The following is a 26,790-nucleotide window of genomic DNA, read 5'->3' as shown; positions in this document are numbered from 1 at the left end:
ACTCAATCCAGCAGATGAGTGAATATCCAGCACAAGTTTCTTTTTGTTTCTTTTACGTTTCATACAGTGTGTATTGAAATGCACAATTATTATACTTCATCATTAAACTTTAGATACCTTCAAGAGAAAAGCTTTAAAAGTTAGATGGAAAGTTTTTGTTGTTTGACTTTAAAACTAAATTTTTGGAATTTTGAAAAGTGTGAAACCAGTTATTCTTTTTAAAAACTTAGCCTGGTGCATGGATTGTAACCTCAATCGCGAACGTAATGCGCTACAAAACTGGAGATCCTAGGTTTGAACTCCTATCAAGAGGGATTTTCGACTTTATTGGACAGGGAATTTTGGGACAATCATAAGGGAATCTTCAGTCTATATTCTTTGTGACGCAGGAGCAACACTGGAAAGTTGACAACAGAAGTGATAATGGAGGGGTCGCGGGTGGGCTACGATTCTGAGAATGAATCCTGTTTCACTCAAGTTTCAGAATTCCAAATGTATGAAAATTCTAGCTCGATCGTTTCAACATTGTCTCCATGTATTTTTGTGATGCTTCGAAAAAAAATTGAAAATTTGTTACAGATTTTGGTTTCTGAACTTCCATTAATCCAACATGTCAGAAGTTTCGGGGGGAGTTTGAACCCTAGAAACCCCCCCTCTAAATACGGCCATGCGTGGAACTCTAAGAATGGTGTTTTGGTAAAATTAAATGACTTTCTTACATTAATTGCCCAAATGACGGTCTGGAAAATTTTTGTTCTTGTTCTGGAAAAGTCAGGTAATTTTGTTTTTGTGAAATTGAAGACACCTTGTTGTAATATTATGCATTAAATATTAATCAGGAATTATGCTTTTCGTCAACTGAAACTATCATCCCTTTTTGTTATTCAGTAAATATTTAATTTATCTTTTTGACATTAATTTTCCTTGCCAGGACAGCTGTTTTTGTACAAATTTTGCTGACCTTAAGTACATGTAAAATATATAATATATCTATTCTTATACTGTCTTTTTACCTATTCATGTAATAATAAACATGCAGTATTAATTAATTTACATATTACGATGAATAGACCTGTTAACATATTGATTTAAACATTTATATTATCATTTCTGAGTCACTTGGTTCAGACCTTTCGCCTTCCTGAAATATATTTCTACAGGGAGGTTCTTGCAGCATGCCACCGCTTCAGCGTCGGCCGCTTGCCGGCCCAGTCATGCAACAGGTGCCGGCAAATTGCGTAACAGATAGCCCGTTACACAAACCGCTTGTTTTGTAATGTTTCCACTTTTCACAATTATAGTTACAATTACAACTTAAATAAGCACGTACCTTGCCGCAAGGATGCTGGAAAAGGTGTCCTCTAAAATACAAATATTTCTGGCACTTTATTTTTGACATGTAATCTTTCTTAGACACCGCTTCAGCGTCGGCCGCTTACCGGCCTTGTCATGCATCAGGTGCCGCCAAATTGCGTAACAGATAGTCCGTAACAGAAACAGCATCGCGGCGCATAAAGCAAACCGAAAGTGTAAAATTATATTTAAAACTAATAATAATGATGATCACTAACCTTCTGTGTTATAAATGATGTTGAAAATGACCTCCTTCAACACCAATACATTTCCGGCATCTGCGTATGAAATTCCTCTGAACATCCATAAGCTCCTCAGGTGTGATTCTGGCAATTTCTCTTCTTATATTTTCTTTTAAATCCTCTATTGTATGCGGGTTATTCTGATACACTTTGTTTTTTAATGTTCCCCATAAATAATAATCACAAGGAGTAAGATCGGGGCTACGAGAGGGCCACAACTCAGTACTGATAATTCTGTCCTCAAAAATCTCGGCAATAAAATTAAGTGATTCATAAGCAGTGTGAGCAGTAGCAGAGTCCTGCTGAAAAAATGACTGCTGGCATTCAATGTCCGTTAATTGTTCAAAAAATGGTTGTAGTATGTCTCTTCGATACCTTTCACCATTGATAGTACCTTCATAAAAAATAGGCCCTATTATTCTGTGCGCATTCAAACCACACCACACACCAATTTTTGCAGGATGGAGCGGAACTTCATGCACAAGGTCAGGTTTTTCTGCGCTCCAATAGCGATTGTTTTGTGAAATAACTCGGCCATTCAATTCGAACCAAGCTTCGTCTGAAAATATGATTAATTCTGGATTTACTCTGCCAGCAACAATATTATCCAGCATCCAGTTACAGAATCGAACTCTAGTCGCGTGATCGCGCGGTTGCAATTCATGAACCACTGTAATTTTGTAGGGTTTTAATCTAAGTAATTTAGTGGCATTTCGTGCTGAGGATTTTGAAATGCCTGTTTCCTGAGCAAGCCGACGGAGGGATTTTTTTGGAGTATGTTCAAGTCGTTCACTAATTTCGTCTAGCTTTTCTTCCGTAAGAACACGTCGTCTGGAAACACGTTTCTTAGGTTCAAGAGATCCTGTCTCTCGTAATCTTTTAACGAGGTTGTAAACAGTATGTCTGTCCGGAACAGGATTGCCAGGAAATTTTCTTGCGAATCGCCTGACAACTTTTCTGCAAGAGTTCGTTTTCACGTAAGTATCGTACATAAAAACTCTTTGTTCAAGACTATATTTGTTTGGCGGCATAACTAATGAATGAATAACAATTAACACACGATAAAGCACTAGCACTGAACAACACGAGTACTGATAAACGCAAACCGAAGTGAACACGTCTAAACAACTGGTAGCCGACAGCTGTCGCATTCGCGTAGTATCGAGAGGCTTCTCGCGGCTTACCACTACTCCGATAAGCCGCTGACGCTCTTGCGACATCTGAGGAATTTCGCTTCTAGCGTCGGCTCTATAGACACTGGATGGACCAAATTTTGAGGGAAGCACAACAAAAGACTACTCTATGAGGATATGTAATGCTCCTGCCGCAACTTTGAAAAAAAAAAAAAATATGGAAATTACGACGTTCAGAAATTTTGCGTAATTACGGGGAAAATAGAACTTTGGGATTTGGCCCCCGTTTCCCCCTGGACTCACAATTGTCGGAATTTACATAAAATGTTGCTTTTTGTTCATTCTTACATTTAGAATTTAAATTTCTTAAAAAGATGCAGTTGTTGAGCAGTTATAGCCTTTTATATTCAGTTTATCCCATAGTAGCAAAAGGGGAAAAGTGCTTATTTCAAATGGCGCTCTCAGAAAGAAAAACGCACACAGTGTATGATCGCTACTTTACTTCAAAAATATTCACACGTTAAAATTAAGTGACACTGTTAAATAATTCGTTTATCTGCGCTTTCGTTTTGCATAATAATGTATACGTAACCTCCCCCCTCGAAAATCTTGGGCACGCCACTGACTCTAGTGTTCAAAAGGATTAATCTTGTGTTATCTGCAAAATAAGAGTCACGGTTTTGTTTATTCGAAGGCAAGACAAGAATGAAAAATTGAATCCTTTATGTTGGATGAGTTATTGCTGTCAGAAGCGATATGGGCAGAAATAAAGTGCCAGAAATATTTGTATTTTAGAGGACACCTTTTCCAGCATCCTTGCGGCAAGGTACGTGCTTATTTAAGTTGTAATTGTAACTATAATTGTGAAAAGTGGAAACATTACAAAACAAGCGGTTTGTGTAACGGGCTATCTGTTACGCAATTTGCCGGCACCTGTTGCATGACTGGGCCGGCAAGCGGCCGACGCTGAAGCGGTGGCATGCTGTAATAACCTCCCTGTAGATATGTGCCTGGAGACTAACTATTATCAGTAATCATATTTGAAACTATACTTTCTATTCATATTTTGAGAAATGAGAGATGTAGTAAATAATTACAGAGAAACTTAGTACTCATGTTTTCCAAGAATCTGTTTTATACTTTGTTCTATTAATTTCATTGTCTATTGCCTCCATACTTGTTAGAAGTTTCTTACTTGGCACGTTTTAGTTGGCTTTTGTTTCTTGATTGCTGCTAGGTGCGCTGTTGAGGCAATCTAGGAATAAAAAAAACAGAAACCTGCCAAGCAACAATGCAATAAAACAAACTAAAAACAGCTTCGCGGAAAACATAAGGACTAAGTTTCTCTGTAATTATACTTTCTAGTATTGATACTAGTGCGTTGGTACTTGCTTCAACCTAATATTAGGTGTTATTAATGTTGCTCATAAATAATTGTCACTCTTCATGATTTTCAGTAGGAAGCCGTAGCCCTTCACCAGACCAAGAACCAGGAAAACTAGGAACTTCTCCTCATATTAACAAATTTCTAGCCCGGGAACCTCCTGATGGATGCGAGAAAGTAAACCTAAAATTTGTGGAAGAGACAAGGTAATATGTTTTGCATAGTTTGATATTATTGAATTTATCCTGAATCGTGTGTGCCTTTCATATTTCCAGGAGGATGGAGAATGTGGCAAGCCAAATATACTGGAGACACCTTCTTCTTTAGGCAGTGGTGGATCCAGAAGTTAACAGTTGGGAAGGGTGAATTTCAGTTGGGTACCTCATTTCACTAACAGGCAGGTGTAACATACACTGGCATTTTTTTGTGTTAACAATACTTTTGACAGGAACAAAGCTGACTTCCATTTTCCAGGCATTACAATATTGTCTTCCAAGAATAAGGTTTCAGGGCTGGAATAGATGTCTTATCACAGTTCCATTGCCACAGTAAACTGAACTGTAAGATGAAAAGTAATGTGAATAAATGGAGACAAAAACTTATTCTCTCAAGGGGTCTCTGGTTCGATCCCCATTTGAGACACATTGTACAGTGTTTCGGATCCATATTTAGACTGCAAGTCAAATTCCGATCAACCTAATGTGAGCATAAAGTGGACTTTGATCAAACTTTAATTGATTGATTTAGTTTATTTCATTTTGCGTTTTGTGCCTCTTGACTAATTTGCGAAGAGGGGGATGAGTGATGAAATGATGAAATTGATGAATGGACATTCACAAGCAACCAAGCCCAAGTGGGATTTGACCCCGGGACCCTTGGCATCGCAGCATGATGTGCTAACCACTCGGCCACAGGGTCCGGCTTGATCAAACTTTAAATAAATATGTTCTATACATATTAAACTTGGTGATAAAAGACAAAACATTTGATTCTTCAAAAATATTAGGCATAATAATATATCCAAATCGTGGCAGTTGGGAGGGGTGATCACACCTATTGCCCACTCCATAGATCTGCATCTGTCTATAGGGTATATTGTTATATATTGATAAAAGCATTAGCTTATTGTTATAGAGCGATCACAAACAAAAATCCTTTGGGCAGATACCTTCCTGCATCTGCCCCCCCCCCCCCCTCCTCCAGGTGCAAGTACAATGCACAGGACTTGGGATTCTGCGCAGGTTCTTTTACTTGTGGTTCAACTATAAGGTAAAGTGTGATTATTTGACAGCAAGGAGATGATGTCCGAAGCATTATCTCCAACATCACTCTGGACTTTGATACTGGTGTGCTCTGCAATTCTTGTATTATTTGGATGTTATTTTGCTGGATTTGTTGTCTGTTTATCATTCGTTGTCATTGGTACAATTCATACAGCTCATTTTTCTTATTATTATTTATGATGATTATCTGACATTTGGATAATTGCATTGATGAGACTGATTGGTTAGATGAAGTCCATGAAGGAACATTAACAAAGAACATCCCTGCCCAGTCTGGGACCTTTGGTGGTGAGATTGAAAATCAGTCGTTTAATGTGCTTGTCAACAGAGATGGTATAATATAGGGTTTCAAAAAGCACTTGACAACATAATGGAAATGCAGTAAATTAGAGCTTCTTTGTATCTGATCAGTGCTGTGATTGATGCATATTGAATTGTTCGACTTTCAACCACTATTTTGTTTTTTTTTGTTTCTGTTTGTATCGACGTTTTAGTGACTCCATCCTCAGGGTGATGTATTTGTCTCTAACTTGTCATCTCTCAGTAGTCCCCAAACACATCCAGTGTGTGTCAATATGAATGATTATAGTGTAAGCTGTAATATAACCGAGTGCCTGGGATGATTATTATTTATTTATGTCATCGTGTGGTTTTGGTAAGACTTGTTTTTTTATATAAACTGCCAGGGATGATATTTTTTTTTGCTGTGGCCCAGAGGTTTTTCACCTGAAGAAGTTGACTTAATAATACATATACTATAAACATTTTAATAAAATATGAAAGCTTCTGCAACTGAAAATTATAGGGACAACTTTTATATAATTGCAGTTATGTTGTTAGCTGTAAGGGGGATTTCATACTGAAGCGCGACATGTTGTTTCAGAACGAGCCAGTCAACAACGTTTTTACACCGTAGCAGTATGAGACCGCACAGGCCTGTGTTCAGTCAGTGAAATCCTCAACGACACATGTTATTTGTTGCTTCGGTGTGAAATCTTCCTAATAGAATTAGGAAAATGTTTCGGAATTCATAATGATTAATTGTAGGTGTAATTTTTTAAATTTGTTTTTGTAGGAGACCAATGATTGATCTGAGTAAGATAGACTACTGCCCCCTCAAGCCTTGTGTAAAATTTGAATTGAAACCAAGTCTAGGCTCTGCCTTTTATCCATTACCAAAGACTTTAGTAATAGAGGATGGAAGGACCAGTCCTGCCATCGATTCAGGTGAAACTAAAGACTTGCCTTTAATGGCAGGAACCTCATTTGGTGACGCTGTGGACCGCAGCAGTGAAGCAACAGAGATGTAGTGTTTGTGTTACTTGCCTTAATTTTTTTTTAAACAAATTAACCTACAGCTTTATTATTTTGATGTTTTAAAGAAAATGCTTATCTGATGTTCCCTTCTGTTCCATAGCATTTGTCATTTTGATAAGTTAGGTTATAGAAGTAAGCATTTGTATTTTATTTTCTTCTCCTGTCTTGTAAAATATATATTTTCCCCCTTTTTTGTTCATAGGATATGTAATCATAGGTGTATTATATAAGGTAAAGATGTGTTTGGACAGAAAAACCCACTTATAATTTGAAAACAAAAATAACTTGTTGAATATAAATGTTCTTACAGGAACTTTTGTTCCTAAATTACAGTGTGATCCACTTGAGATGTCGCAAAAAGAAACCGAAACATTGCAGACAAGAATCCACAGTTGTTGGTAATATGTAGGAGGGACACCACTTTTTCCGTAAATCGGTACACATTGCTGGTAACGCTTTGTCATTATCCATATGTGGCACAGTTCATATTTAGCAGACAAGTTGCTCCATTTCTGATTGATCTGTGCACAGGCCACGGTGATCTTTTGTTGGATATCAGCTTTATTCTGTGGTCTATGTCCGTCCACAAAATTACAAAAATCCCCACATGGAGAAGTTTGGAAGTGTCAAGTCCAGGGAATTTACTGCCATGTTTACCTCTCATGAGGTAGCATTGCAACACAGCAGAACCAACTATAGACCCTCTCGTCACCCTACAGGGACATCCTTCCAGCTCGGAGATAGTATATACGTTACCTGTTTGTATACAATTGGTTTTCTTTTTCTAATATCTCAAACAGATCATCTGATAGATCTTTATTATTGAGTCAAACATATAATGAAAGCTTCGTTGTTCAGAATCAGGTTTTAGAGTAACCTGAGGTTCCGAATGAATAGATAATGCTCAATTCAACAATTAAATAATGTTAAGGCAGATGTTAAAATGGTACAGATTTTGTTCCAACAGAATTTGCTAATTTGGAAACTATTTCTCAACTCTTATGAGAATATTCCGTTAAAGAAGTCTGCACTGCAAGGGAAGGCACAGTCATTAGATACTATAGTATCCAAAAAAAAAATAATTGAAGGAACAAAAATTAGGCACCAACAAAGTAGCCCATTCTAGCCTTTTGCAGGTGCACCTCAGTGGCAACCTAGTGCAAGGAATTTCCATTCAACCAAGTACACTCAGTGTTGGGTAGTTTTTTAGTAGAATAACATTACAGATTTGTCAGATTATGTTGTTGCAGATCTCCTGCTTTTACATAATTCATGAGAAATATTTTAAAAAAACATTCCTGTTCATGAAGAGTTATTTAAATAATAATAATTAGAATGGGCAGATTATAAATAATTTAAGAAACAAGAATAAAGATTTTGATCTTTATTTCACTTTTTTTAAATCTAGTTTTCCTTCTTGGTTTCCTTTTTCTGTTTTATTTTTTTATTTCATCATCTTCAATGTCATTTCATAAGCCTGTAGTTTCCTTGAATCAGTAGCCATATTTTTTTTACAAAAAACTGCAGTACACCACACTGTACCATCTAGTTCCCTTCACTGTTTGGCTTTCTTTGCACACTCTTGTGTCTAGTTGGTTACAGAGTGCAACACTGTTGTCTACATCATTGACTTGGTGTCTGCACCATTTGCACTATGTTCAGGAGCTTGCACCAGCAGCCTGACCCTGGGATACACCTACACTACACATAGTGTCAGAAAGTGTAGCTAGATGGAGCTAATGTAGGCAACACCGTGTTGTTATCTCTGGAGCAAGTGAACGAAAACAAGTCTGGAAGTAGTGATGCAAGATGGCTCCACCAATGAACACGTGAGAGGGAATGGGATTGCATGGAGGGGAAGCGACTGCAGTTACCAGCCTTCATGGCAGTGTGTACTGCTCTGCTCTGCACTCTTGATCCCCCCTCCTTTCTGCCACTATGCACTGCCTTGCTCCAGAGATAAAAGGGACAGAGTATAGACATGTGAGTGCAATGATAGTCAAAGGGTACAGCAAATTAAGGATGACTAGCAAGTAGCATTGAACACATCACTGAATAAGCTCTGGTCAGAAGACATGCTCACCTCTATACTGCAATTTAAATAAAAGTTGATGCAACAAATGTGACATACATATAAACTGCCATGGTTTGCTGACCATATTTTTCAAGGATCCAGGAGCACTCTGGTGCTGGATGATTAGGCATCAGAGTTGAATCTGGATCCTCCAGAACCCTGAAAGTCTTGTCCAGTGCATTATTGCCAAAAGGCAAATTACCACATATTAAAGCTCCGGAATACAGGAGATCAAGGTATAGCTGTTTTCTGTCTTGCCTTATGAGAAGCAGTTTTTTTTCCTCTTGACCTTTCTGCTGGTATAGATCTTGAAGACTCAATACTGAAGACTCCTGACTCATTACTACTTCAAAAGCAAATCAGAATTCAACTGAAGATCTTGCTGACTGAGCACATATTGCAAGAGCGGTTTGTTTTATCTGATCTGAAATTTCGGTTCTTTCAAGTCAGCTTCTTTCTGTGCAGCAACACAGCTCTGAATGACAGTCAAGTTGAGCATCTTATCTATAAAATAGATATCTGGCTTCTTCAAACTCCAGGCCTTGTATCAATCCCTTCATGTCTACGTTGTCAGAAAGTCCTTCACCTCGTCAACTTAAACCGTGTTTCGCTGGCACTCCATGATGGAAATAATTTATGGTGGCCTGTAAAAATTATGATCACCAAGACATCACACCCCCTCGACCTGGGAAGAAGAAATATTAATGTAGAAGCAGCTAACCTAACCTGTCCATGGTTAGTGTTAATGCTATGAGGGTCATCCAGAAAAAAATGAATATTTTGGTGTAAAAAAACAATCGACAAATGATTTATCCAAACAATTTACATCATTGTACTCAATCATCGCTGTACTCGGTTTCCGCCAATATTTCAACCATGTAGTGACAGCAGCATCTTTGAGTTCATCTGCCGTGGCAAAGTGCTTTCCGGAAAAAGTTTGAGCCAAGCAGCAAGGTGATGCTGATGTGTATGCATACATGTATAGTATCTAGCTGTGAGCCTTAAACATGTGTGACAAAATTGAGAATCCTGCTACATGTGAGGTGCAGAGTGTGATAAGGTTTCTGAATGCGAGAAAAGTTCGTGCCAGTGACATTCATGAGCAAATAACGGAAGTATATGGTAGTAACATGATGAATGCCAATTTGCCACAGCTGATGAACTCAAAACACTATGTCACTACATGGTTAAATACATTGGCAGCAACCGAGTACAATGATGGTATCGTCACGCTAAGATAAATACTTAAATGGTTATGGCAAATACTGTATTTACATGTGTGTAATGCAGTGACGTGCACTGAGGAGTAGCTAGTCTAGCAGAGATAGATCAATCAATCTCACATCTCGAATTATATTCAAATCACAATATTTATTGTCTTGTTAAAACCACCACAGCTCATATGCAACACCTTCTTTTCCACGCTCTTCTCGTCCATCGGTGTTCTCCGCGGGCAAAGCTGGCTGGATACCCTAGCTCGCTCTTCTTCCGCCAGACCAGTTTCCAGGTAGAAACGGCCCCCGAATGAAAAAGGAAGATTTCTACTTCTACCTCTCTTGTCCCCTCGCCCCTCGCTGCAATGGTTGAAAGCCCAGGCTTTCAGGTCCCCCAGTCTATCTCCTATAGGACAGATATGGGATTGGTTTCTCATATTTTTTTTGTAAATCCTCTAAAGAACACAGGGTAAAATTTTCTGCAGTACTTATGTTCTCTGTATTTACACAACCTTTTACACGTTGTACAATATGTGTGTATGTATAATATGGGATGTAGTTTTTATTATTTATGAAATGGGAATGTGTTATGTGCAGACAATAATGTTATGCTTTCTTTCTTTTTCTTTTTCAAATATGGAATATATAATGATTAAATTACAAATATGTGCTTAGGCTCTCTCTGACTCTCGTTTTAGTAGTGTTTTATTTAAATATACTACTCTTGGTCTCTAACAGTCATAAATACGGATGTATTTATTTGGGCAAGAGAACGCGTGTTCATATTGTTGTTGGTTTGGTTTATTTTACTTCGCTTTTCTGCCACATTTGGTTATCGCGAAAATGAGGATTAAGTGATGATATGATGAAATTGGTGAAGGGACCTCATATGAACAATCCAGGCCAGGATTCGAACCCGTGATGAGTGCGCATTCTTGTCCTATGTGTTGCAGTGAATAATGAAATAATTTGAAATGAAAAATGTATCTCAGAACTCAAAAAGTCAAATGAATATCATTGAAGAAACTACAAAAAAGTGTGTTGTGTTTTGTTACCTGTCACCAATTCAACCAAGCGTGGGGGAGTGGTTATCACAGTGCGCTACGACACCAGGAATTCCGGGTTCGAACCCCGACCCGGGCATGGGCGTTCCCTGTGCTCGTCCCTTCATCAGTTTCATCGTATCATCTTTACAATTAACCAAATGTGACAAAAAAGCGACGCTAAGTAACAAAAATGAAATCAAATCATTGATTGATTGCTCAATTTGAGCACGCCACTGACTGCTACCCCAAGTGTCGACGTCACTGCACGTCACTGGTGTAATGCACATGCTTGTAAAGGGTTTTCCAATAAGGGCGGGTCGATATTGAAATGGAATAAAACAAGCTGTGTGTGAGGTATGAACGAAATTATTTTTTTTATTTGAAAGACCCATATATGCCATTATGTATGGAATATTACATCATTCAAATGTCCACTGTGGCTTCTCACGGTTGCACGTATCCGAGTGGTCCAATTTTCAATGACTCTGCCGCATAGATCCAGCTGAATTTGAGCGATGGCCTGGGTGATGTTGACTTTAAGGGCATCGGTCGATTGCAGCTTATTGGCATAGACCTGCGACTTCAGGAAACCCCACATAAAAAAGTCTAGCAGGGTCAAATCGCACGATCTTGTTGGCCAATTCACGTCACCTCTGCGAGAGATAACCATACCCTCAAATCGTTCATGCAGAATGTCCATCGTGGCATCCGCTGTGTGGCACGTAGCGCCGTCCTGCTGGAACCACATGTCATCTACGTCCATATCGTTCAATTTGGGCCAAGAGAAATTGGTTATCATCGTTCTGTAGCGGTCACCGTTGACGGTGATGGCCTCACCAACGTCGTTTTCAAAAAAGTACGGAACAATGATGCCGCCGGCCCAAAATCCGCACCAAACAGTAACTTTTTGTGGATGCAATGCCACCTGGTGAACCTCGTGTGGGTTGGCGTCGTCCCATATACGGCAATTTTGCTTATTAACATAGCCATTCATCCAAAAATGCGCCTCGTCGCTAAAGATTATTTTTCGGCCAAAATTGGGGTCCTCTTCCAAATGCTCCGAAGCCCAGTCAGCGAACAAACGGTGTTGTCTATGGTCATTAACTTTGAGCTCCTGGGTCAGTTGGATCTTGTACGGGTGTAGGCCCAAGTCCCAATGCAAAATTCGCCAAGTTGAAATCTGCGAAAGGCCAAGTTCTTGTGCACGGCGAGGAATTGACTGCCTCGGGTTCTCCTGCACACTTTCACAGACCGCGGCGATGTTCTCAGTCGATCTGGCATTCCTTTGACGTACGGGTGTTGGCTGATTGTTTACCGAACCGGTTGTCTCGAATTTGGCCACCAAACGTTGCAGAGTCAACTTTGAAGGGCCACCGTGTCTGCCGTAAAATGGGTGCAACGACTACACTCATTTTGATAATAAAGTTTTATCATTTGGATGCGCTGCTCAATCGTGTAACTTGTCATGGTGATTTTGCATCAGTGCCTGAAAAAGAAACAGCAGATTAGACAAACGCCACCAAAAAAACATGGCCGCCACAGGCTGCCAACATCGACCCGCCCTTATTGGAAGACCCTTTATAATGTGCACCCTTGTTTTTTATGCGAAAAAGTGACAAAAAAATTATATCTCTTATATAATTTACAGTACGATCCCAGTTGAAGAAATTGCTTTCTTATTAGTAGTTTGTAAAGCTGTTGCTATACCGATCAAGAGTGAATGACCTCATCCCTATTCAATGAGTCACCTGTTGGTATGTGGACCAAGACGAGAATATCCTTTTGTGTAAAAAAGTCACCACCCCCCTCTCCCCCCACTGTGTTTTGCATCCCAAAGCTTTCACTCTTTACCACCTTCGTTATTCTGTAATAGTAGAAAGTGAGATCAAAATTACCTTATGGATTTCCAGTACCCAGGAAGTTATTTTCTATTATTTATCGCCCAACAAATACTGCTGATGTCCATCCTATGTGATGGGAGGTGCATGCTCGAATTCTGCCAGAACGGCGCTACTTTTCTTGGTGTCACAGAAGATTGCATTACAAAGTGAAAAATCGGGGGAAATGTCCATGATTAACGTAACATTTATATGAGGCACATTCAGGACCCTCAAAGTAGTAGTTAGCAGCACAAGATTTCTTCTATTAGGCATTTACACACTCCGTATATGTCATATTATTTGGCCAGTAATACATTTTATTTTTTTTTCTTATCTTTTGTTTTATCCAAAGTACCATAAAAAGCAGAACGTTCCTTCATTTTGTAATGAGCTTATTTCAACCGCATTGTACATTAGTGTCTCATCCATTCCATCTTGAATGGAATACTGTTGCCATATTCAGAAACTGCAGAATTTAAGCGTTCCAACGATATATAACATGATAGGGATTCGTAAACATGAAAAATCAATGCAAGTGTCATAAAATCATGAATGACCCTGTATGTTTTCATGTTGGCTGTTCGAATTATTCTGTGCATAATATGCACCACAGTTTTTGGGGACAAAAATTTTGGAAAAAAGTGTTCATTATACATGAGTAAATATGGTATGTAGTTTCTGTACCATTCATTTTTTGCACACATCATTTGTCATTTACACCAAAACGTTCCCTTTTTTCTGGATAACCCTCGTATTTACACTAAGATTTGTAAAATGTATTGTCCACTCCTGTTCACATAAAATGGCACATTTTAAAGGGATGAACTCTACTATGCGCCACTTTGTGAACAGGAGTGTACATCAAATACTAGATAGAGTTGGATGTTATCCTCGACTGCATGATAAAATTCTGCTATTGTGAACATTTGCAGACAAGGAGGGGAGAGTCTCATTAGCTAGTGATAGATAACAATGAGCCCTAAGATTGATTCTTGTTTAGATTTGATTGTGTTGATTCTTGTTTGGATTTGATTGTGTATTTTTGATTCAATATCAGTTTCTGATCTGTGGAGGTTAATTCACTTTTCATGATTATCTGATACATATATATATATATATTTTTTTGCATTTTTTTATAATGTTATAGTACAGGTGATGGTTCTCTTGTAAGTGGGTTTTTCTGTATTTTTCACTTTTCTTTTAAACTTGGATGTACATCGGCTAATAGGAAAAGAATCATAGTACCTTTACTTGAGTTTTTAAAGGAAATGTGTAAATATATGAATATTTTAATACATATTAAGAGAATTTTGATTTCATTTTATGTCTGATTGTTCATGAGATAAGCCAGATAATGTGTAGGATCAATGGTGATAGTTTTAGCAGTTTATCAATATTGACATGATATTTGAAAAGTTCAAAACTTTAAGCTTCAGCCATGGTAGTTGTTCTGTTACATCTTTCCCAAACTGTATGTCAGATGTTATGACAATATATGACTGCAGTGATCTCCCCTTTTTATATATAGCATAGCAACACTCCTGAAACATTTTATTTTTATTTTTCACTCTCCTTTACTGCAAATTGCAATGTGTGTTGATGTTTGTGTAGCAAGATGATTAGCAGAAAATGTCCAAGACTTATCGCACATGTTACTTATATGTGTAGGTTTCAATTACAAATTAGGAAAGGCATATTTCAATTACAGAAAACTAAATTTCGAGTTGACATCTTTGATGTGTAATCATGAGCCATTTCGTTTTACTTAAAAAAAAAAACATAGTTGGAACCTTGTGTGCATTTACATGAGCCAAGTTTTGTTTTAAATAAGTAAGCTATGTATAAGTTGCAGCCACAGTAGATGTACGATATATAAGCTACGGACATTACTTAAGAACCAAAATTTCAACTTAACATAGCACAAAGTAAGAAACAGGGAAACTTTTGAATGCTATGCATGTATGTGTATTATATGGGTTCATGTAAATTATGATACTTTCATTATTAGATGCAAAACCTAGAATTTCATGCTTTGAAAGAAATGTACAATTTTGAACTTAGGTGTGTTGTAATAGAAAAATATTGTAGGGTATGATTTTTTTTCCACCACTGTGATCAATTCAGAATAATCTCTGCAACAATAAAATAAGCATTTCCCTTCCTCTTCCTAATGCTCAATACTTTTTTATACTTTTTCTCGTACAGGATATTATCTACGTACACTCCTTTTCACTTGCAAACATGTGACTTGTCACTTTATCTGAACAGGAGTGCACTAGTAATTGGTAAATAAACATTGAGTATATTTTTCTTTCCATCACTTTGAAGAACATCTGTTTTATCATAAGGACAAATCGGTGCTTCCTGTTATAAGAACTGCTGTAATTTCTTTTTTACAATATGGATGGTGGATGATATTGTACAACTTAAGATTTGTTACCATATTTTTTGGCCCATAAGATGCATGCTTAATTTTGAGATGAAAATTTAGAATAAAAATTGGGTCGCACTTTATTCTCGACTAACTTTAACGGACAAGGCATGTTTGTTATTTTCTGCATTGGTGGTGACTGATATCTCTTTCTGCTGCCCTATTACTGTGCTCTTTTGGATATTGCATAACTTGTAATTTAGATGTGACCAATGGCATGCCCAGGATTTTTGAAAGGGGGTTACGCATTTTTATATTATTTACGTCTGTTCTTTTGTGCTATGGTGAAGCTGGTGTAAACAGAGGAAAGAACCTTGAAAATTTATTTTTTAAAATATAGTGTCTTTAAAGGATAAATTTAAAACTTTCGAAAATGAAATTTGAAAATAAAATCTAGCTTGGTTATTAATGAGACTCAAAAATTCTATGATTATATTAAGTTGGTAGCAGCATTTTATGGTTTCAAATTTGCAAATGTAACCTTGTCACCTGGTTAGTGAGAAAAGAGAAATTTTCTTGACACATTAACTCTTTTCTCACGAGTTCACAAATTCTTTTTGCCATTTATATTCTCTGTATTTTTATAACTTCAAATGTTTAGTTCCAGCTTTTTTTTGTCAGATTGTAATTTTTCTTTAAATTCAAAATTTTATACTTTCACATTTTTCGCACAAATTTTCATTTACATCACAATATTTCAACTTGATCCACCACCTGTTGAAATTTGAGGTTTGCAATCATGTGTGGTTGGTTATTCATCATCAAATACAACCAAATGAATGCTCAATACAGTCAAAAATGTGATTATGAATGAGAATTTGTTGTGAGAATGTGATTTTGCTACAGTTTGGAAAAGCAAATAATTGTTCTGAATCTAGTATCAACCTCTGAAGCTATTCAGAACTATTTACTCAATGTAACAATTTTTTTTCATTGAGAAAAGTTAATGGACTGTTTTCAAAAATAGGATATCTCGTCTTTATAAAAAAATTAGTTATTCTTACATATGGAGTTTTCATATTACTCATCTAATTTCAATGCTGAACTAATGTATTGAAAGAAAATCGCTCATATTTGTTTTTGATATGATAGTTGAGGACATTATTCATGTCGCTGCTATGCCTTTAAGTAGTGTGGAACAAACATGGACGCACATGTGCGTGGTCGAAGTTGTGCTTATTCTATTTCAAAGCTTGCATTCATACCTTATACTCACAAGCAAGTCTGAATAATGTGTCTCAGCGTAACATGTAGTGTATAAGTAGGAGATAGACAATATATTCTTTAATTTTGTAATGAGTGTCAAAGTTTGCCCTTTGAATTATTATGTTATGGCTGCATTGAACTTGTATACTGTTTACTCCCTTGCCAAGGTGTTCTGTTTCATATTTTCTTTCGTTTTAGAAAAAAGGAATGGAAGTGTGTGAAGGATAAATTATCTTACATATCACATGTGCAACAACGTTGTATTTTCCATAGTTATATTCAGTGTGGTATTTGAAACAAAATCCATTGGGGGGAGCAGATTTGAATGACTCCTCTTGAAGCATTGAGATATTGTATAAAATGTGTATATACCGCCAGTACCAAAACTTAACACCTAGAGAGGAGAGGAACATCCCCTTCTTCAAATACCACCCTGGTTATATTCTTGTAATACAAGTTTAATTTTATTGTATTGATTAGTGACAATTTTGTATCTAGATTGTGCATTCTTAATAAAAATACAACTTTACTAACGGTTATTAGTATAAAGAAGAGGTATGTTAGCTATCATTTAGGTAGCTATGTATACTGGTATTAGTTTATTGCCAATTTTAACAAAAAAGATGACATAGTCGAGTATACTATACAGTGTATTGATAATGCAAATAGATAAATGCATTGCTCTTGTTTAAAATTTACCTAGCCAGTCCTTCTATACATACATGTGTGCCATGTTTGTTAGTATTAAGTGGTTTAACTGCTATGTTTTGAATATTGTATGTCTTACGCAAAGACTAATGTACAGCTTAGAAAATATGCAGGGCATTTTTTAACGTGCAGAAGAATTTTAGCTCAAAATCTGATAAATTTTTACCCTCCTAAAACTTCCTCGTTTTTTTAATGGTGTGAACAGGTCATACCGATTATGTAATGTTAACATTAGATCCCGTACAATGGTCGTATCTGATAGTGAAATGCAAAACATAAATCCCCATGTTCCCTCTTCCGTCCTAAGTAATGGTATAAAAAGAATTCATTTATTTTACTTTCTGTGAAAAGAAGCAGCAACAAATAGTTACTGTAACATTGATGCCACTTCTCGGAAGCAGATGAGGCATCCGTAATAGGTAAAGACTGATATTGTATCTGAACAAGGTGTACCTGCAGATGTTGGACTTTTTTTTTTCACATCCTTTTTTAAGAGTATGATGTTAAGTATGAATGAGGACAGAATTTTCTATTGTAAAAATGTATAATAAAATCAAGAAATCTGAATATAATAATCAGCCGTAATTTACTAGAGCATGGAAGGATTGGTAGCTAATATGGCCATGGATTGTCTATTTTTTGTTTTTTATGTCCACATGTAAATTATAACAAGTACCGTATTTGCCAGTGTATAACACACACCCCATTTTTTTTACACATTTTTGAGCAAAAAGTTTTATCACTGAATTTATAATTAATTTACAGTATTTCAAATAAAAAATAATATGTAGGTCTACTTTCAACAGATAACTTATATAATCTATCTAGGAAAGAATCATTCTAATCTTCGTCACACACACACCACAAGGAAGCAAGAAAAATCATCTAACTCAAGAGATAGTTTCCAGAAATGAAGGTACAGTGAAACCTCGATTTTACGTTTTTCAGGGGACTGAGCTGAAAAAATATGAGAGGAAAATTTTATAGCATTTTGTATGTTGGGACCATCAAGATTGAATGTATAATGCAGGAAAATGTAATATCTGGGAACGTAAAATTGGGTTTTCACTAATAAAAAACAGTATCGGCATATAAGACGCACCCTGTTGTTCAGACCTAAATAATTGGGATGTCCCCCTCAAAAGAATTATCCTATACACAGCAGAAAAACTCTCAAATATTTTCTAAGCGCTCTTGGTACATGAAAATTTTCTTTAATATACTTTAAATAGAATCATATTCATGTGAGAATCAAGGACTTTAGTTCTGTTGTTCACCAAGAAAATCAATATGATATAAATCACAGTTCACTGGTTATTTAAGATTGGTTGCTAGTTTTTCATTTACAAAAACAATATTTTTGATCAGTTGTGCGGATGTTATCTTCTAATGAAGATATAAAACCTAGCGCAGGCTTTTCCACTAGTGTATACTGTAGTGACTTGCAGGCATCCAGCCAACCAGCTTGGTTTCTATCAAAATATTACCCAGTGCCGCAGTGCAATAATCACTTCAGCAGAGAAATGCATTGTTTCAAATGTGGCATTTCTCTTAAGTAATTAATTTTGATCATCTCTGGGAACAAAGTGCATGTTTATTAATTTCATTTTATTATAAATGTATTTGTAATAATACTGGTGTATCATTTTGGTACAGATAAAAGTCATTTTTCTCTATTCTCTATTTTATTATGTTTTATGCTGACCTGTGAGCATTAAAAAATATTAACCCAGAAAATTTAGGTGGAATGTATATCATGAAGTTAATCTTGAGTTATGTTAAAGAATGGTTTTACATAGTTATTTTATTGAATTTCATTTGACTGTAATATTAGCTACCAATACCTGTAAATATTGTACTAGTAATTTCCATATCAATGCAAACTCAGTTTTCCTTCCAAGAATTTATATTATCAGATATTTTATGTTTAATCAATTATAATTATTAATAATATATGAATGAAAAATGCAGTGTGGTGAAGGAATTCATTAATATTTCCACTCTGTAATTGAAAATGTATTGAGCTTTTTTGAACATGTTTATTTTCAGTGCATAGGTGTAGTATAAATTTGCTAATTTTACTTGAATACCTCGTGAGTAATATATTTTATTACTATTTGTAACAGCCAACATTGCCATCAGCAGGAAAGTAGGAAACTAAGCAACTGGTGTAATTGAAAGTAAATAAGGTGCAAATTGATCCTTTTGGAATTTCGGGTATGTTACATAGTGGTTGCCATAAAATTGTACACAAAAATGTTAAAATTAATTTTTTGCAGATCATTTCAATAGAATTCTGCCTTCATTTTGTGAGCACCAGTCAGATAGGGAAGTTTATACAAGAGAGGAAATTATTGCGTGAGAGAATACTAAAAAAAAAAAAAAATGAATGAACACTGATCTCAAAGTATGTGTATGTGTGTGCATGTTGAATGTTAGTTACTATTTGTATGAAATGAAGCTTGAGCATATCCATAAATTTAAAAAAAAAAAAAAATAGAAAATATATTGGTGTGATTTTTTTTTTCATAGATTGAATGAATGACAATACAGTTACCTGTTTGGAATGCAGGTATTAAATTCTACATGAGGATCCTGTTGTAAGTTAGTTGGTATCTTATTCAAATTAATGCAATAATATGGAAACAAATGAATCTGCATTCCCAAAGTACTTTCTTTTGCAAAGTCATGAGGTGCAAAGAAAAAATAGAACTATTTTCCTATTGTAATTTATTTTCAGTACTATATTCAAATGATGTAGATTGTGAATTGTAACTTCCTTACCAAAGCATTCTGTATTTCCATTGAGATTTTTCTGGATCCAAAGTAACAGTTCATCAATAAATATTTCCTTTCTTGATGGTAAGTGTGATTTTTTAAATCTCTCCCATTTTTTTTTAATTCACTGGTGCAGAAAAGGAGGATTCCCTTTTTCAAAGTGTTTGGGAGAATAAAAAATAGTTTAATTATTATTTTTATTACACATTACTTTCTGTACTTCTGTAGAATAGATTATTGTATAACCCCCCTTTTTTTTTCTTCCTCAAATTTAATTTCTGTGTTGAGAGAAAGATTGTACAATTAATGTTCTAACCTGGTTAAAACTCATTGTGAATGCCAAATAGAATACACACTATGTACCAAAAAGCATTTAGCAGAGTGGCTACTCACAGGGAATCCCATTGAATTTATTCATATTTGTTAATGCCCTGAGGCAAGTTTTTTACAGTTTAGCTTTAATTTTTATTGAAGGAAAAGAAAAAGCTGTGTGGAAAGCAAAACAGATTTCTCTCAATCAATTTGGTTTGTTAGTGTCTTTGCAGAACAATCTATCTGACATTCAGAAGATTATTGCAAGATAAGTTATCTTGAAGTTGATTAGGTAAATTTGAAATTCTTATACAATTAACAATTTAACGTAGATTACTACATCCTGTAACATTTGTGAAGTGTTTGTAGATGTATTACTAGTCTGATTCATGATGAGAGTTGTGCGAATTACTCACAATTATAATAATAAAAGTATATTAAAAACTTACGTTTTGCGAGTATCTATGTTGCTACTGCTACGTTTCGGGACGCAACTGCTCCCTTCTTCAGGCTGTTCACTTTTATGTTATACTCGATTCATAACCGCGTCGACCTTTTATTAGGTATAGGATATGGGATTGGTTAAGTGTGTGTGATTAAAACAGTAAAAACCTAACACCCATAACAGGTGCACGTCATATTACCACGCTGTTTTCCTGATTAAAAACGGCTCCTTGAAACGTTAAAACTTTAAAACTAAATAGCCACGGCCCGCATGTGCTGCAATTGCAATACTCCAACTTTGGAAAGCATTTTACCGGGTATAAGAAAGATGGAAAAGAGGAAGAAATAAATGAGGGAGGGATGAAGGGGGTGTATGGAATAGTTTGCCAATGCGGGAAGGAATATATGGGTCAAACAGGAAGAAGCATGAATGTTCGGTGGGGAGAGCATGACAAAGATATAAGGGAGGGGATTCCCAAGATGGGGCTCTCTGAACATATCCTTGACGAAGGCCACGTTATCGCCAAATGGAAAGTGCTTATGGAAGAGGAAAAACCTATAAGAAGGAATGTATATGAAGGGTCGTATATATGCAAGGGAAGAGGGAATAAATTAAACAGAGACGATGGGAATATCGACGAAATGTGGGGGAAGATGTTCAAGAAGTGGGATGGGAAGGAATACTTAGAAATAGGTTTTAACATAACCCCGGAAGTAGCACGCCAAGCTCAAATGGAAGAGGAATTCTCACTTGACTTTCCGTGAACTGAAAAGGAGGAGGGGAAGGAGAGGGGAGGCACCCGACCTCACGCTCTACGAGGAAACCTTGGAGTATTGCAATTGCAGCACACGCGGGCCGTGGCTATTTAGTTTTAAAGTTTTAACGTTTCAAGGAGCCGTTTTTAATCAGGAAAACAGCATGGTAATATGACGTGCACCTGTTATGGGTGTTAGGTTTTTACTGTTTTTAACCACACACACTTAACCAATCCCATATCCTATACCTAATAAAAGGTCGACGCGGTTATGAATCGAGTATAACCTAAAAGTGAACAGCCTGAAGAAGAGAGCAGTTGCATCCCGAAACGTAGCAGAAGCAACATAGATACTCGCAAAACATAAGTTTTTAATATACTTTTATTATTATTCTAGTCTGAGTATGCCAAATGGCAAATTTAAACTACACATCTTAAATATACAGTGTGTTTAAAAAGAATTGATATCATTACAGATTTAAATATCTCTGTAAGTACATAGTGAAGGTAAAGGAAACCACACATGTGTAATCCTCAACTCAATAAGATTTATGCCTAAAAATTTGAATAAGAAATTCAAAGGTTTGTGGATGTCACAAATGATTGTTCACAAGTGTTCAAAACACCACCTGTGATATGGCACACGTCAAGTCTGTAGTCCAGCTCCTGTCAAACACACTGCAGCATGTCTGTGGTAACAGTCTGCAGTGGGACGGTGATTCTCTACTGGAGTTCCTCTAGGCTTGTAGGAAGAGGGGGCACATAGAAGAGGCCTTTCACGTAGCCCTAGATAAAAATTAGAAGGGGTCAGGTCTGGTGAGAGTGGCAGCCATTTCAAAAGCACAGTATCTTCATCTCTAGCATGCCCAATCCAACGCCCTGGCAGTCTCTCATTGAGATACACCTGCACAGTGATGTGGTGCCCTATCCTGTTCCAAAATGAAGTGTTCATGTTCGTTTGCAATGAGTGTATTCATGAGCCAGGTCTGAAGCATTTGCAGATAATCATTGCACGTCACATTTCCCGCAAATAAAAACTGGTCATGAAGATGATTCTTGGAGATTGCACAGAAGACTGCCAATTTTGGCGAGTCTCTCAGTTGCTAGTGTGTGATATGGGGATTTTCTTTGCCCCAAATGCGAACATTATGCTTGTTGACTTTGCCTTTGTGTGGAATGTGGCCTCATCACTAAAAACAAGACATGCATCAAAGTTGTCTTCATACCACATTACACATTGACTTTTGAGGTGTTTCTACACATACTGTTAAATTTTCAGATCATTTGCCCGAGAATTGGTAATGTTATTAGATTACAAAATATCAAATTTTTTGAAACACCCAGTGTGTGTGTATGTATGTGTGTGTGTATATATATATATATATATATATATATATATATATATATATATATATATATATATATACTATTCAATTGAATTAGAATTTTTGGACACATTGAAATCGCATAGACTCTTTGTTTTGTTAATATATTTGCATATGTGTGGGTGGTGAGAGGCAGTAATACGTAAGGTTGAAATAGAGAAATCATCTGCTTGTATTACCCTTGAATTTTTGGAAAGTTCGCCTTGAAAACTGGGAATTATACTTCAATTTTATGATGGTCCTAGAGTGGCCACCCTGATAGGCACCCTGTGACTGTAGGTTATTTGACTCATTTGGCCGTCGTGTGTGTGCGTAATCAAGAGAACCAGATGGCATGTTGTTCAGAGCTGTCTGCACCACATACACAGCTTGCCAAGTTTTTGGCCCAGGAATATCTAGACAACCACTACTTGCTGTTGCTGGCATCGTGCAGCAGGGAACAACTGCCCATTTCAGGATACTGAGGTCAGAAACAGTCGGTTCTTTCATAGTCATTCAGATAGTAACATCCAATTACAGTTTCACCCTCTGGGACAAATACATGATGAATAATGACTTTGCTGTCATAAAAAATCACATTGTCTTCACCTTTGATTTTTGAAGCTGCAATTTTTTTGCCTCCTGGTAAATTTAGCGACTTCTTTTCTGCAATTTGTAGCTTCGTTACGAAAATACTCTGTTTCATCCTCCACAACAATGGAATTCGAGAAATATTCTTCTTGAAGCAGTTTTCAGAATGTCTTCATGATACTTGACGTTCACTCGCTACTCCATAATTCCCAGCATGCCCATCGCAAGTTCAGGAGATGCTGCCAGGTTGTAGATTATGGACCACACTACACCATGAATACATTACTTCACAGATAGAATACATGGGACAATATACAATGACTCATTACTTAATTGCTAGACTGTGTCGGATTCCACCTTGGTGGATTGTCCATCAGGGCAATAGCCACTAAGTTAAATGTGTCCATTTCCATTGGCACATTGCAAACAGAGGCCATATCACCTCTGATATTCAGGCAGAGCAGCTGCACAAAATCCCCATATCAAGATGATTAATGAAGCTCGGAGGCTCAAGTGGTGTTTGGACCGTCGGAACTGGATGCTAGCAGTGGCAGTTGGTTTTCTGGAGTGACAGGTCAAGGTTCACCCTCTTTCAGTCTTGACAAGTGAGTATGAGCATGGAGGCTACCCAGAGTACATGATCTACTGGAGCGCATAGTGTCCACAAGAATTGTGTAGTGGTGGCATTATGGCAAGGGGGGTTTTCACATACTGTGGTGTGGAACCACTGGTGGATGATCATGGCAGTATAGACACTCAGTTGTACTGTACAATTCTAAACAATGAGGTGTTCCCAACATTGTGGCATTTTTATGGAATGGACCCCTGTTCCAGGGTTGGCAATTTTTTAAAAAAAGAAATAAACACTTTTTTTGTTTTAAATGTTTTAAACAAGAACCGAAAAAAAGCCTGAACAACAACAAAAAAACAACTTTTAAAACATAATGCCAAGAAGACTTATTTCCTAAGAATAATGATTAATAAGGAATCTGTTATTCATCCAAGGATGGACTGTGTTCCTATTATAAAGTAAACTCTCAAGCTTCTTAAAATACACATTTATGTTAGTCCTAAATCTCGCATGTAGGGTGTTCAAGAAGCTTCAACTAATCCACAGTTGCCAGGTCTCAGCGAGTCCACGTGGTAGCTACTTTTTTTTTTTTTTTAATACGACATTTTATCAGGAATGCAACTAAATATTGACATTAACAACAATGTGCACATTTTGCAGGATGTTAAGTGAGGAACAATATGGATTCATCCATGTAGTAGTCAATTTTAGAAATATTTTAAACACCTGTAATAAAAAAAACATTTTAAATGTGACCCACGGGTATTCATCACGATATGTTTCTTTGTTAATCTTAATTCAATATACTGGGTGAGTCTGTTAAAAGAGGCCCCGCGGAAAATGTGCTCCTTGCATGTAGGCAACCGTGGTACACCGAATCGAAGAGCGGCGTAGAGAACAGTCCAGGATATCTGTGCCAAGCAGTTTAGACAACTTGATGTAAACGTAAATGAATGTAAATAGAGTACAGTGTGACAACAACCTACCTAGAGGAGGTGCTGGAAATGTCCTCCGTTGACCTCGAGGCACGTGTGCAGACGATACCACATGTTCTGAAAAGCATAGGCGAGGACATCCTGTGGGATGGCCTGGATAGCTGTGATAATGTTGTTCTAGAGTTCTTCGAGTGTGTGAGGGTTGTTGCTATACACCTGTCCCTTTAGAGCTCGCCACAAGAAGAAATCACAGGGTGTAAATCTGGAGAACGAGGTAGCCAAGGTTGGTTCGTGCCATGGCTGATGACGCGATCAGTTGGGAACACTGACTCAATGCACGTGATCGTTGCGTATGCTGTATGCGCCGTGGCTCCATCCTGCTCATCCTCGGTCAGTTGTTCAACAAACACGTTGAATATGTTACTGATGTAACGAGCCAAGTTCACAGTCTCATGGAAGAACGCAGGGATGATGCGGCGTGACGGCACAACACACCAGACACAGAGTTTCTGGCCGTGCAGTGGAACCTCCATGAACACTTGTGGATTGTCACCTGACCAGTGTCGCATGTTCTGGGAGTTTATGTAGCCTGACAGATGGAACCATGCTTCATCGGAAATGAACAAGGAACCATCCTGCAGCACCTTCAGAGCAATATTGGACAGAAACCACTCGCAAAACTGCATGCGAGCTGCCTTGTCCACATCCCACACCTGATGCATCACGTTAACTTTGAATGCGTGCAAGTTCAAGTCCTGCTTCAGGATCCGCATAGCAGTTGACTGGGACACCTGCAACTGTTGTGCCAAACGCCGAGATGATTTTCGTGGACTGCATATCATTAGCGGCGGTGCGTCGCCCACCTTTGCCTCAGAGCGGACAGTCTTTGGATGCACTTTTGGCCTATTCAGTACGGATCCGGTTTCCCGCCATTTTGCAATCAGTTTTTGCGTTACTGATTTGGTTGGGGCGTTCTCTGGAACTCCATTCACTGTGAACTCCATCGTAAACAAATCTGCACACTGTTTCCAAGAATCGAAGCGTGCATACATCTCGACAACAAAGATACGCGCGTCTGCTCCATTAACACCATGCTGACCCACCGAAGCACACTCACAACTTTCCTCGCCGCTCAACTACACTCAACTGCCTCTCGGTCACTACTAGACACTTTCTTTTCAATCCCCTTCTATGTCATGTTGTCGAAACTACTTGGCACCGATATCCTGGACTGTTCTCTACCCTGCTCTTCTCTTCGGTGTACCAGGGTTGCCTACATGCAACGAGCACATTTTCCACGGGGCCTCTTTTAACAGACTCGCCCAATACATTTTCAGCCACTGAATTCAGATTTCTATGCACAGTAAACAAAATGACGCGCATTGAATGAAAAGGCAAAGTTACAAAACACTCAAATAACCACAAACTATCAAGTATCAAAATGTGTTTTAAACAAGTCTGAAAAAAACATGTTTAAAGCACTTTGTTTTAAGCATTTGTTAAAAAAACGTGCATTTTAAATGTTTAAAACACTTGTTTTAAACACGCCTGCCAGGTGCCATGTTGCAGCTTCCACTTTGCGGTGGGATGAAGCTGCAATCTTCAACGCTTGGATTGGCCTACCCATTGCCCTGACCTCAATCCCATCAAACACCTTTGGGACAAGATGGACCGACGAGTGAGATCTCTGGAGATGTTCCTTGTCGACGTGTCTGAAATTTTGCATGAAGAATGGCAGAATATTCCAGAGGACCTCCACAACGTAGTCA

At 37.4% G+C, this 26,790-nt stretch overlaps 1 protein-coding gene across 2 annotated transcripts in view; it reads left to right on the top strand.

The window, feature by feature from the left end:
• LOC145982728 (protein FAM117B-like) overlaps nucleotides 1–20,131 on the top strand; it is a 49,193-nt gene extending 29,062 nt beyond the window's left edge. Inside the window, exons 7-8 of one of the 2 annotated variants that reach the window (XM_083116090.1) lie at nucleotides 4,189–4,318; nucleotides 6,471–20,131. In XM_083116090.1, the coding sequence (XP_082972216.1) occupies nucleotides 4,189–4,318; nucleotides 6,471–6,705 (365 nt within the window). In that variant the 3' untranslated portion in view covers nucleotides 6,706–20,131. Of the gene's footprint in view, nucleotides 1–4,185; nucleotides 4,319–6,470 lie in introns of both variants that reach the window. The other variant, XM_083116089.1, reaches the window with a different exon arrangement.
• Nucleotides 20,132–26,790: the final 6,659 nt, after the last annotated feature.

Source organism: Lepisma saccharinum, unplaced genomic scaffold, assembly GCF_977018435.1.
Source record: "Lepisma saccharinum unplaced genomic scaffold, izLepSacc3.1 HAP1_SCAFFOLD_376, whole genome shotgun sequence".
In the NCBI taxonomy this organism is placed as follows: Eukaryota; Metazoa; Arthropoda; class Insecta; order Zygentoma; family Lepismatidae; genus Lepisma; species Lepisma saccharinum.
This window is presented reverse-complemented; position numbering and strand designations above follow the sequence as displayed.